Source organism: Argiope bruennichi, chromosome 8 (assembly GCF_947563725.1).
Source record: "Argiope bruennichi chromosome 8, qqArgBrue1.1, whole genome shotgun sequence".
NCBI classification, from domain to species: domain Eukaryota; kingdom Metazoa; phylum Arthropoda; class Arachnida; order Araneae; family Araneidae; genus Argiope; species Argiope bruennichi.
Window position 1 is genome coordinate 67,252,219 of NC_079158.1, and position 14,411 is coordinate 67,266,629.

General features: G+C 29.3%; 1 protein-coding gene across 2 annotated transcripts in view; it reads left to right on the top strand.

Moving 5' to 3' along the window:
- The window catches only part of LOC129981454 (uncharacterized), a 113,940-nt gene that overhangs the window by 35,781 nt on the left and 63,748 nt on the right, over positions 1-14,411 (top strand). For both annotated transcript variants that reach the window (XM_056092298.1, XM_056092297.1), the window contains exon 2: positions 1,981-2,008. In XM_056092298.1, the coding sequence (XP_055948273.1) occupies positions 1,981-2,008 (28 nt within the window). The remainder of the gene's footprint in view (positions 1-1,980; positions 2,009-14,411) is intronic.

Below are 14,411 nucleotides of genomic sequence, written 5' to 3' on the forward strand. Positions count from 1 at the left end.
AAGAATGTTTAAAAGCATATTACAATTACTTTTATTGAAAAATGACTTTGATTTACACCTTCTTTTCATTTGTTTTGTTAATTACACAGAATGTGATTTCAAATGCCAACTTGAAAATTGCTTAGAACCATGAAAAATATTCGTACATATTTGTGTCATTATCTGTGAAAATATATCTTTTTATCCAGTTTACAAAGTATTACCTTTCTTTAGCTTGTTTAATGAGCTGATAAATTGCTGATGTGGTGATTAGCTTTTTATGATTTCAATTGCTCAATCTGAAGAATTTGCTTACAATTCTTCAGCAAGACTTTCGTTGGCTTACCAAGTATTTTGATTATTAATTTGCATAATTCAATGATTCTTTAAATAATTACAATTCTGCATAGAAGCAAGTAAATAATTACTTTTTTTTTAACTTTTACTAAATTATTCTTTTAAAATCAAAATTAGTGATAATGTCTTGTTAAGTGATTAGAATTAATGAAGATCTAGAATGAAACTTTTAATAGCAAAGGGACCAAAAACTAAACTAACGTAAAAGAAATGCGTAACAGCAAAGTTACAATTATTTTAAGCCAGTTTTTATTCAAAATAAAGGGTGTCTCAAAATTAACACAAGATTTAAATGTGCTAGCATTCGTGCTGTAAAGTGTTGTCAACACTATTAAAAATCATTTGACAGCTGATAGGGTTAGGGTTAGTAAAAATGGAACGTTACACGATAGAACAACGTGTTAACGCAAAATTTGAATTAAATAAAAAAAATACATTTTATTTATTATAAAATATGACAAATAAAATGAATAAAATATAATAAATAAAATTTTTATAAAATGTAACAATTTTCTTCTTTCACATGGTTATATTTTTATTGAATAATAAAGCACACAGGATAGGATTATATATAGAATAGTAGCACATAGGGCAAATGGCCTCCACGGCTTTCTTGGCACATACGCACTCTTTTGAAATTTTCCATGACCATTTTGAATAAAGGTGGCTGAATTTCGTTGATGCAGCATTGAATTTCCTCTTTCAATGCACGCGTACTTGTGGGCTTGTTGGCATAGACCTTCTATTTCATAAAAAGAAATCTGATGAGGTTAAATAACACGATAGAACAACATCTTCAACAATGAAAACATGTTGTTCTATCGTGTAAAGCTCCATTTTTACTAAACCCTAACCTATCAGCTGTCAAATATTTTTTTAGTAGAATTTCCAACACTTTACTGCATGAAGGGCGGCAAATTCAAATCTTGCTTTAATTTTGGGATATCGCTTAGAAAATGGATCCTTTTCTACTAAAGTATAGCTTTAATATCAATTGAAGTTAATTAAATTATTTATTAAAAATAATTTTGAATAAATTAGAAATATTTTTAAAGCGAATTGTAAATCGCCGACGCATTTATTTGCGTATTACACTTTATTCAAAATAAATAAAAAATGGTTTTCTTTATTTTTATTTACTCTTGCCGAAATATTTCGTTTTATTTTCCTTAATATATCGATTTATTGAATAAACAAAAAAAATTCAATCTCATCTGTCATAAATAACATTTTTTTTCTTTCTCCACTGTTTACGCTTAGCAATTTTAAACAAAAACGAATTTTATATACGTAACACGTTCCCCCGTCTTTCAACACAGCAGAAAAAACTTTTATATTTATATCACCGAACGTATAACATAAATATGTCGACGCGAAGTTGCATTTTGCACAATATTCGCCTTTTATGTTTCCCGACAAAACGTGATATCAAGGATCTATTGAAATATAAACCCAATTATCCTGGCAGTCGATGGCCATACCTTAGAACCCTTTCTCCCGTCTTCAAAAATAGGTAGTTGACCCACTTCGTTCAATATCGCACAATAAGTATTGTTTGACCACTTAGATATCAGTTGATTTATCTTCCTATTGTTGATGCTCCTTCTACTGAATATTTACCATTTTTTTTTTCTTTCTTTTCAGGCAAATGACATACTCAAGTGCCCAGATGGTAAGCGAAATTTCATTTCTATCTGTTGAATTTCTTTCATTTCGCTGGAAAAAAATTTTTTCTGTAAAAGACTTTCGTTTTCTCCATTTCTTTGTTTGGGCAATGCTTACACGCGCGAGTTATAAGAACTCTTTTCTTTAAATTGGCTCAAGCAATCATTTACAAGAACTTTCCTTTTCCTTATTTGAAATTGGATTAAGTAAGTTTTTTTTTATTATTTCGTGGCGTGTTTCGTAAAAATTATGGGAAGAAAAGGAACACAGATGATGGTTTTTAAACTAATGTTCTGTTGTAATCCTTTACTGATTTTGTAATTTCTTATTTAACTTGGGATTTAATGACTTTATTCGTTATGAAAATTTGTCTACGATCAGAAAGCTTAATAAACTTTGCTTTAATATGCATACACATACAGTAAAACACCGTATCTCATTTATGGCTTTTTAGAACAATCCCAATTCATTCATAAACATTGCAATGAAAGCCAATTCGTTTATATGATGCAAAGGACACCAAGTTATAGTTATACGTAGTGCCTAAGTTTCAGAAGACTGAAATCTAACTTTCAAGAAATATGTGAACCGACATTGTGACTTTGGATTTAACCCATTAGCTGCCATGGTCCAATTTGGGAACTTTGGAATTTTACATACACTACTTGACGCAAAGAATGTTACGCTCTACAGAACAGATTGTTGACTTAGAGTGATCAAATTTAGCATACAATTACTTCTTAAATGCTAGGTTGCAACTAAGAGTTTTTTCAAAATTGTAACAAGATTTTTATTCAGTTAAGAAAATTAATAGGAATTTTGACATTTTTGCTTAGTAACATTCAAACATATTGTCACTCAAAAACTATAACCCACCATTGTAAAACTAAAAATATCAAATTTTTAGTGTTACAAATTTCTCTTCCTAATTTTAACAGTTAAAAAAATTGCAATTGCTAAAATTAGGATAAAAATGCTTTTTAAAAAATAAATTAGTTTTGATGGAGAATTTTTATTTTAGGTTTAATTAATATCATAATGTTTCTAAGCTGGTATTCCTTCTGTAAAAATTGTAAAAATTGCTGAGCGCAAAATGCAATAGCTGATGTTATCAAGCTAGACGAAGATTAGATAAATGAATCAAGCCGGAATCATAATCACGTGACGATGCTCCGGACAAGCAGATTGACATTTTTTGTCTTCAACAATAGATATTCAAGAAATTCCAAAATTAAATTGGACCGTCATAGTTAATTTGTGTCATGAGTTAGTTCTATTATATTTTTAATTCATGGATGAACTGACATTATTTATATTACATGCATAAGAAAAAATGCAAATGATAAGAATTATATGTTAAGACTAACATGTGCTAAAGCCTTTTTAATTAATGCTAAATTTCTTTGGTAATTTTTCGTTAACAGCGCTAATGGACCAATATCTCTCTCCCAGTGTTTATTTTATTTTTACGTTTGATTACTATATATACTGTGTTACCTATTGTCGCCATTATTTGGCTACAACGTATGCTTGGCGCCTATATTTTTATTTAGTGACAACTGACATTTATATTTTGAATTGGCAACGATCAGTGCCATGCTAATGGAAAAGTTTCTGTTCCTTAATATGTCCCGAATTAAAAAAAAAAAAAAAAAAAAAGGAGATTGGATCTTAAAATTTCATTGGTGCACTTTGATATTTGGTGGTTTTTTTTTTTTTTTTTTTTTTTTTTTTGTTAATTTCAAACTTCATTGCTATTTTTTAATAGCGGGTTTGTAACAAGTTCAAAATGAAACCGATTTGTAACAAAACGAAAATAAAACTTTCTTATCTGGCATTGTAACATTTACTATACAGATTATGAAAGTGAGACTAACGTAATTTTAAAATTCATATTATTATGCAATAAAGAGAAAATTCGTTTTTTTTTCTCTGACATTCTAAAAAATAACATACAAAATCTACATTCTACATTCAGACAATTTTCTACATTTTCTTTTTATTTGTTTTTACAAAATCTAAAAAAAAATATATTCGATTATAAAAAAAAATCAAAATTTTGACAAGATAAACAAATGAAGGCTTTTAAACACTCTTTAGCTGTTTACTTTCAGTTCATAGTTTCCCTTTCTTTTCTTACAATGACAACATTATTGTTTTATCAGCAATAAATTGCAAAATTATCCTTCCATACGTCAAAACAGTATTTCTTGCTATGTTTCTCCGTACCTATCGAACATTTCCCTGCTTATTTAAATGTTCAAGGATCAAAATTGCTGATAGCACACACACAAAAAAAAAAGATACGCGAGGCAACTTATTCTTTCATGACAATCCATCTCTTCTTTGATAAATCACATGACATGTATGCTAAATGCCTAAAAGATTTACTATTGTAAATATCCCATTTTCCTTCGAATATCAAAAATCCTTATTGACTCTGTTGTTTCAGGTCAGACATTTATACTTCATGATCTCATACGTATAAAAAGAAATTTTACGAAAATATTTATTGCTCTAAGGCACTTTTTATTCTTTAATCGGTTTCTTAGAATTTTCAAATATGCAGTAAAATTTCGTTCTAAATCATAGGAATATTTTATCCTTAATTTTAAAAAAGTTATGCTTAAAATATTTATCCCACGTACTATCGCTGAAAATAATTTTAGAAGTAAAATACCACTTTAATAAATTATACCAATTTATTACACTTGAATAAATTGTTTGTTAACCAATAAATTTGGGTTCCTTTCAAAGATTTCTTTTTGCTGGGATGTCATTATGATGTTATATGACCTCAACTTTTCGCTTTTTAGTATTGTTTAGTACTGTTTTTTAAAAGAATTGTTTTGATATTGGTTGATAGAATAAAATAATGTAATTTAGAAGACATGTTTTTAATTAAATTGAATCATAAAATTAATTTTATTTTTTATGTTAGAATGATTAATTAGCAACTTTTAATTTACAATTAGAATGATTAATTAACAATTAAAAATCTGGCTTATTGAAGAATCAAAACCTTTTTGTTACTTTAAAAAACTATAATAAAATTCGTAACATTTGTTGGTATTAATTATTACATTTTTATTTTTATATAACTGTAATTTTGTAAGGTGTTATTTATCCATTTATAGAGTAGTTTAATATTTAGTAGCATAGCCTTAAGGAACTACGCCTTCATTTTGTCTTTTAAACATCGATAATTATAGAAAAAAATATGATTGAAACAGCTCTCATTTTATTTTAAATACCATTTATAAAAAGATTACATTGTAAAGTTTTCCTATTTAATTTTCTCTTTTACAAAATTTTCGTTTTCTATGTGAAATTCATTCATTTTATTATCAAGGAAATTATCAACAATTAGAAAAGCTTGTTAATTACAAACCCAAACTTATAAATTTCTAAACTAAACATCGAAACACGGAATGAAAGAGGATATTTTAAAATATTGTTCGAAATTTTCTTAACAATTAGCTATGCTCTGGTTTAAAACAAATTAAAAATTATAAAATATTGCATATTTTCGAAATGAAATCATTCGATTAAGTTAAAAGTAAAATCTTCAACGAACAAAAAAAAATAAATCATTATTGGTGTTATTCTTTGCAGTCATTTTTTAACTAAAATAGTTTTAAATAGAAGAATTATTTTTATAGTAAAAATAATTTATAACTAAGAATAATTTTAATTATTATTTTATGTAGAAATAAATTAAGATCTTTGAACTGAATTGAAATGAGGCTGAAAACTATTTAACACTCTTCGAAAAATTCTTCCAATCTGAAAACAATTTTCCGTTGTTGCCATTAACAATTAGAAAATAATACTCATACATTCCGCCGCTCCTTACGGAACAAGAATTTTCTATGCCTTTATCTGAAGAAACCTAGGAAATCATGGAACCATGCGAAGAATTTTACCCTGAAGGGATAAGAACTTGACTTTTCATCGTCTACTCGTTTGCCATTTTTATTTCCTGGTCTTGAGAGAAAAACCGTTTGAACGTGATTCTCATAAGTAACGTGCCTCAAATGAATGTTTTCACATTTTTGCTTTTTCGTACTCAGATTATTATTATAGGAGCTTTTTTTCTCGTTCCAACCGTTGCATAACTGCTTAAGGTAAATACCCGCTTATGCCTTTCTTCCAGAACTCATAATAGTTCGTTCTTCAAAATGATATAGAAAAGTTTTTTATAAAAAAAAGATTTAAAAATGGTATATTTTGAATTCTAGAGTGGAATGTCTCAATTAAAATTATGAAAAGAAATAAGTTTTTTATATAAAGATGAATGTTTGCATATTTTTTTATGCAAATCTACGGGTTTGTTTGATTTTGATGAAATTCATGACACGTGGAAGTTCAAAGTTCGAAAACTAATTATAATATGTTTATTAAAAATTAATTAAATTTTTGGTGTTTCAGCCGAGTTTGTCGAAAATATTTATTCTCAAAAATTATTTTTACACTACTATAAAATTTTAAAATAAAGTATCTTATAAAGATACCAACTTTATGTTTGCCAGTTTTTGTTTTTGTTCTAATTTTGATAATTTTTTAAAATTAATTTGATACAAAATTTGCAACAACGCTTTTATTACATACATACATACTTATTTCATTTTCAATCAAACAATCCAACTGCATGCTTGTACCATGTTAAAATTTAAAAAATTGCTTACTTTTAAAAATTAACTCCAAAGTAAGAATTTTATAACCAGTTTTATTTCTTACTACCAGCTGTCTTTAATTTGTTAACGCAGTAATTTGTTGAATACTGATTCCATAAAATTTATATTTTTTTAAACCTTATCAAGTAACGAAGCGAAATTTTAAATTAATGCATTCGAAATTACTACTTCAGCAACCAGAAAAGCCAATATTCCGGACGAACAAGTTGTTGCCAAAGGCAGTTAGTCTATATTAAATGTTTATTTTTATTGAGTATTGATTCTTTTTTTTAAGTTTTGAAGGGAATTGAAGATAATTATTTAGAATCCCTTTAAGATCATAATGTACGTGATTTGCAGGCTTATCTTCCATATTGCTAAATGTTTTAGCTCTCAAAAATAATTTCAAACCTCAAATCTGAAAATACTACAGCTCAGTTATGCATTAGGCTTGATTTGTTTATCAGGTCTTTGTCTTGCTTGATTGCATAGTCGTTGCATTATAAGGATAAAAAGTTTTACATCGCTCAATTTCCAGAAAGAATATCCGTCTGTCTGTCAAATCTTTATGAAATGTTTTACTTTTTTTTTCAATGAAAGATTTTTTTTTTTTTTGCATGACATTATATTAAAACAAAAATAAGAATGATTTCTAACCTAGGAGCAATATATTAAAACTAAAAATTCGGCATTGAGGTTGAATAAAATCGTAAAGCATTAAATTTTCACGAATTCAGAGAAAAACAACTCTGATTTTAATCTGCCTTTGAAAGAACATATCATTCGAAAAATCAAAACTCCATTCAAGGTTATATGTGGCTCACAAAAGAAGATTAACCGCGCATGAGGGGAAACAAATTCTGTAGACTAAATATGATTAAGTCAAACACAATGCGCTGAAACAGAAAAATGTCAATCACTAGATCGAATTATCAGCTCTGTTTGCTGTCCAAACTATGGAGATAGCAGAGTATTTCTTAGCTGACCTTGAAATTCTATTTTTACTGGACACAATTTTTGAAAACTGGGATTTTGAGTAAACATTTTCTTGGCCCATTAAAATCTTTGTTCCAGAACTGTTTAATGCAAACAGTAACGTCAATTGAAATCTATTTTCGTCTGCTGTTTCGCGACGCAGAACTGAAATGAATTGATCCGGAAAGAGAATACAGGAAATCTATCGGATGACCGTAACGAAATGATGGAGCCATCTCATTTTAATAGTCTACCTTTGTGGGGCATAGTCTCTGAGATTAACTTCTATTTTTTTAAAGATATTCTCAGGGCGGTAAAATTTCTTTTATTTCAAGGATGATTTCACAAAACCAGTTTTCCATCGTCGCTTGGATCTTGTTTTGAAAGGATTAAAGAACAAATAAATTTTTGAAAAAGTTAACCGAGTTCCTCGTGGCCTGACCGGTTTTGTGGAACGGAAAACATTATTTTGTGGAACACCCTTAATTTGTGTTTGAGAATTTTAAAAATAAAAACACAATTAAGAACTCATGAATGAGACAGAACACAAAGAGCAATTTTAAAATCCACAGTCAAAAATATTCGTATAAAAATTTCAGATTTAGCTAAATTTGCTGTTTTATGTTTTATTATGAGAGTTTTATAATAAAGCTGCAAGAAATAATATTATTTGAAACAAAAATCAAGGTCAATTTTTACTTTCTCGTATGATCGATTACTCCATGATCGATTCAGTAGTATGGTGAAAGTATCGTAATCGTCAAAAAATTCGAACTGGAGATTTTGACGTTTGAGATCTCCTCGTTTTAGAGCTTCCTGAGTTCGAAAAACACATTTTTTGAAAATGTATGTCTGTCTGTCTTTGACAAAGATCACTCAAAACCGTTTTGAGCTAGGCAGTTGAAATTTGGTATATGGCCTTTGCTCCAAATTTGCAGATTTCTATCAAATTTTGAACAAAATCTGTTCAGCGTAAGTACATCCGTTCAACTGTTCGAATATAAGTAACTATAGTTACAAAAATATGAGAGCTAGATAGATAAAATTCGGTACACAGAATCAACATCTATAATGTAGACACCTGCCAAATTTTGAGCCAAATCCAACAAAGAATCGAGTGTCTACCGGTCTTTATTTGCAGATACATGACAACGCGATAATTCAAAAACGTTTTGATTTAAATCTATCAAATAAGGTATGAGAATTTGTGACTATAAGTGCAGGTTTGTCAAATCTTAGTTTCAATCGATTGAGAAAAACGTGTTTATAATGAAAATTCGATTTTCGGATACTATTAACTGCATGCCAGAGATTAATCGCCAAAAAACTCGCCAAATATGACATGATCGATTCAGTAAAAATGCTAAATTACTGCCAACAGTTAATATTTCGTAACTATTATACGCCAGTGCTATGCAAAATGTTCTCTGGCATGACAAGTTTATTTGAGAGTATGCGAGACGGTTTTGGGAGCGACCACTTCCACTTGTTCTATTTGAAAGAGAAATTCTATATTTTGTAAATATAGCTATTTCTATAAAAACCAATATATTCATACAATCAAAGTTTCCAAAGGATATTTAAAATAAAGTTCTATTTTTCATTTCCTTCCTATAGTTTCATTTAAAATTTGATATACGAGTGCTAACCCAATTACTAAGTGCAACAAACGTCACTTTTCAGAATCGTCTGAATTTTTCAATGTATTCTGCAAAACTTTCTGAAAAGAAATACAACTTTTATAATAATAGTGGTGCATAGTTCACTGTTTTGATGATGGATTAAAGTCTCAGTGTAATGTCCACAATGGTGATTATCCACTAATATTATGTTTTTTAACAGAGAGTTGTTGGCGTAGGATTACATCTCAGCTAACATCTTACTTTTTGAAAATATTCGTAATAGAAGTTTAATGAACTTGACTTAATACCCGAATTTACTTGGACCTGACCCATTCTATCCAAAGTGTTCCAAGGAATAGAGTATCAAATTATTATCATTAGAAGTCATTAGACTTCAGACGTTCGCAATATCAAATATCAATGTAATTTCCATATTTTAATGACAATATAAGTATAAAATTTGGAATTAACCTCTTAACAAATTCACTTTTTTTGGCTCTCTAAATAATTTTTGTAAAGATTTATAATGTCTACAAATTATTTAATTTTAAGATATTGAGTTCAGGAATGCAATAAATCGATGCACGTACTGTCATTTAACAATCTCGTGACTATCACTTTTGGGCAATTTTACTCCTCATAGGTGTGATTCGCTGAAAGATAAGTATTTTTCCGGAGTTTATTATGCTTTTTTTTTTTGCTATTTTTTTCAAATGTTGAATTTTATTTTGCTGTTGAATTGAACTCGAAATTTTGACGAACCTCCACGTTTTAGACTTCCCTGTGTTCGAAAAACACATTTTTGAAAAATATCCGTCTGTCTGTCTGTCTGCCATCGAAAAAAAAAATAACTCAATAACGTTTTGATCTAGAAAGATCAAATTTGGTATACAGGCCTAAAACCAAATTTGAAGGGGGTTTTTTAAATCAAATTTTAAGCAAATTCCGCTCAGAGGAAGTCTCTCTGTCCATCTGTTCGAATATAATTGAACATAACTACAAAACGAAGAGAGCTAGCTGGATAAAATTCGATACACAAAGTTAACATCTATAGGCTAGACACCTTCAAATTTTGAGCCAATTCCAACAAGGAATTGACCGTCTGTCTACCTGTGCTTTCAGAAACATGCAAACGTGATAACCAAAAGACGCAAGGATTTAAATATATAAAATTTGGCATGGGATTTTCTATAGTTGTAGTTCTGTGTCTAAATTTTGTTTCAATCGGTTGGAAAAACGCATCTAAAACACAAATTCGATTCTCGGATACTATTAACTGTATGCCAGGGATTATTCGCCAAATAACTCGCCAAGGATGACACGATAGATTCAGTAAAATTAATAAATCATCGCCAAAGGTTAATATTTCGACTGTTGTACACCATTGCCATGCAAGGCATTTTCTGGGACAACAACTTTATTAAAGATTATGTGAGAAAGTTTTTAAGATCACTCCCGCTGGCTTTAAATTTGAAACTGTGTACTGATTTTACATATTACTTTGGCATTAAATCAAACTTTTTTTAATTATTATTTTGATGAAATGAGAACCAATTTGAGCATGCGCAAAAGTACAACAGACGAATAGACAAGATGAATGAGAAATCATTTAAAGGGTTAATTACCCCTATAAATTAAATATGTTTGGAATATATATATGTTATTTTAAATTGCAAACAATAATTACAATTGGATCAACAAATTATAGGTATTCTAAAATTTACAGTATCAAAAACTAATTAAAGCGATTGATTGAGTTTGAACTATAGTTTAAATAAAAAAAAAAACTGTTGGTTAAGTTAATGGCAGAAAAGCTCTTCCTCGACAAACGACAAGCATAATTAAACGAGTGCAACATTTTTCACGCGTACAAGATTTTATGGTTACACGGTTTTTACTCCGTTCGGAAACCTTCAATTATGCATGCGTCAGATGAAACAGTGAAATCCTCAGGTGTTTAACCCGGATATCCGCTGAAAACACGCGAAGTCTTTAAAAAGCAGTGAGCAATTCATTCCTCTTAGGTGCTACGGAAGACGCATTCTTGATGATATCAATTACTGTGCAGTAGCATTTAGTTCATTCTGCTTGTGGTTTTTGCTTAAAATAAATCAAGGAACTTAATTAGATTTTCAAATTGGATGTTGTATCAGTTTTGTTAAACGAAGCATAAAACACGAAATTCAGCTCGAAAATTCTTATAACTTTAAACGTGCAGTTCTTAGATATATGTAATTTTATTTTAACATTTAATTTAATCCTAATTAATTTCCAAAGTTTTATCTTAACCCTTTCTAGGGCCGGGGGAAGTATGCTTCATACCAAATTTATCAATCTTTGTATGAAATTATGTAGGTTGGTATAAGTTCTGACAAATTTTTTAGAAAGACAGAAATTTAGATGCTTCAGTTCTTTATCTTACACAAAATGATGCGTCTTGATTTGTTACTTAATTAATTAATTTGGTTAATTAATAATTAATCATATTAAATTCATCTAATAAGCTAAATGAATCCCTTTCTTATTCTAATTTCAGGCCTAAAGCTTTTTAAACATAATATGACTAGAAAAAATGGCCCTTTAAGGGGTTAATTCGGCCCATATTACTTCATTCTAAAATGTTCTCTTATTTCCTGATCTAATCCCACTTTTTTTTATTTATATAACGCGACAGAAGTTCTGTAAAATGGCTGAGATCGACAAGTTCCCACATTCCGAGTGAAGGGATAAAAATGTGTCGATCTGATACGTTCTTTTGAAAGATCCCTATAATTCCCTTACCTAAATTGACACGTGTAAAGAAATCTCTATCAAAATCTCACAGTATATATTCATGGGAATAAATATTTCACTAGTTTTACCTCTTTTCGCTCTTGTGTCGTTCTGTATTGATGTGCCTCCTCGCTTCTGCTTGTACATAAATTATGCCACCCGGGATGGAATAAAAGCAAAGTTTAAAATTCAAACGCGTCTCTTCGGCCACGATTTTGCTTCAAAAATTACATGTTTATATATATTTCGTGTATCTCTGAAACGGCTCAAACGATTTGGATCAAATTTTATATTTAGATAAGGTTTCGCTTTTTAAATTTATCTATATATGTGTCTTTCCTAAAAAACGCGATTTTACACACACACACACACACACAATTTTTTTTTATATCTAAGTATTAACATGTGATTATATATGACTTGCATAATCGTATCAAAATGGAGTATTGGTTAAGGATTCCCATGCATTTTTCTCATGTTCGATCCCGCGTTTGTAATTCAATTAGATTTCTCTTATAACTTTAAACGAACCGTGGGATAGGATTTTATTTACGATTTTACAATAAAGATAAATAAATAAAAGCTTCCGAACGAAACTCGGCCTCCCAGGTTTAGTTTAATTTAGTTATATTAACGTCCTGTTTGAAGCAACACTTGGGCTATTTTGGGACGGACCTCGTAATTTTGAATCACGATCAGATGACGAGGACGACACCTGAGCAGGCACCTCCTTTCCACACCACACCAGCGGGAGGACGTTTGGTCAGGACAGATTTAACGTGCAACAAACCCCCTTTCACGACGGTTCTTCGGTGGAATCGGGTTTCGAACCTGAAACCCTCCGGTTCCGAAGCCGAGACCTTACCACCAGGCCACCGCTACACCCAGGTACTACACATGGAAAGAGAATTCCATAAACTTATTTTTTTTTTTGTATATTTATTTGAAATTTATTTCGTCTCATTAAAAAGGGCAATTTTAAAATAATTTTACATACGAAAGTAACTGCTAAAAACAATTTCCTTGATTACTCGGTTGTCAATTTGAAAGTTTGCATAACGAATTTTCCAAAAATCAGTCAAATTATTTCTCTATTTTATGTGGAATTCTGAGGTTTATTATTTTACTATCATATCCATCGATTATATCTACATCACGTGGCAAGAGAGCTTTGCGAGTTTCCGATATTGTTTATAAAAAAAATGTTCCCGAAAGTATTTTAAAATTCCCTATAGTAATGTTTCTTCTCAATATTTTTCCTATTTTTTCTTGTCATTAAAAGAAAAAAAAAAAACCTTCTAAAGGATGTTTGAACCTCCAGTCCAAAGCATAGTAGCATGATAATGTTTCTTTCATTTTTTATATTTTTATTATATATTATTTTTTATTTGTAATTTATATTTTTTTATTCATTCGTAGTTATATAAGAGCAATAACATGCACACACACACATACAAAATATATATTTAATATCTTCACAATATATTTCTGACTGTAAATCTAATAAATAAAAAATGAAAATATTGTTGTAAAATATATTTAAAATATTTTAAAAGAATTTTTGAAATTGGAGACAAAATTGTATGGATTTTAAATTGACATCATTGAGAAACTAATTTGATATTTTAAAGATGCGTTTGGGGCAATTACATGCTGCGAAATTAGTGAACAAAATGTATTCGAAAGTTTTGATTAATATTTTATCAGTTATGTCAATACCAATATTTTATCAATTATGTTAGTGTCACGGAGTGCTTGAACTCAAGGTTCTTAACCTCCAGACATAGCATATGAATAATGATATGGCAGTGAGATTTGTAAATGATTAGTAATGATGATAATAAGATTAGTAAATGATTGCACAAGAAAGAAATAAAAGCAGACATGGAAATCCTTCTTCTTCATGTTGTTAACGTCCAAAGAAAGCAACTTTTTTTTTATCTTAACATTTGTAAAAGTACGAGAATTAATTTTTTAATGAAATTAGTTTGAATTTCAATATAACAATAGAAAGATCGTTACATATTGCGCATCAAATTAATTTTTGAAAATTCATTAAAAATACAGAAAAAAAATTACCAAAAAATCAGTATTGTTAAAAAGGATTCTTTTTTAATTTAAGGACTGCATAAAAATCTATTTTATGAGGTCATATTTTCATTAAGAGATAGCGCTTTTAAGAGAACAAGGAACAAGAATTTCTTCAAGAAGACAGTGCAATTTGCGGGGGGAGGGGGGAGACGAAAGTTTGAAAATATTGAATCTTTCAGCTCCAAAATATATGTTATAAAAGATAAAAATAGCATTATAAGGTGCATCGTGTAATAAGATGAATATTTAATGTGTTTAGTAAAGTGTGCTCACT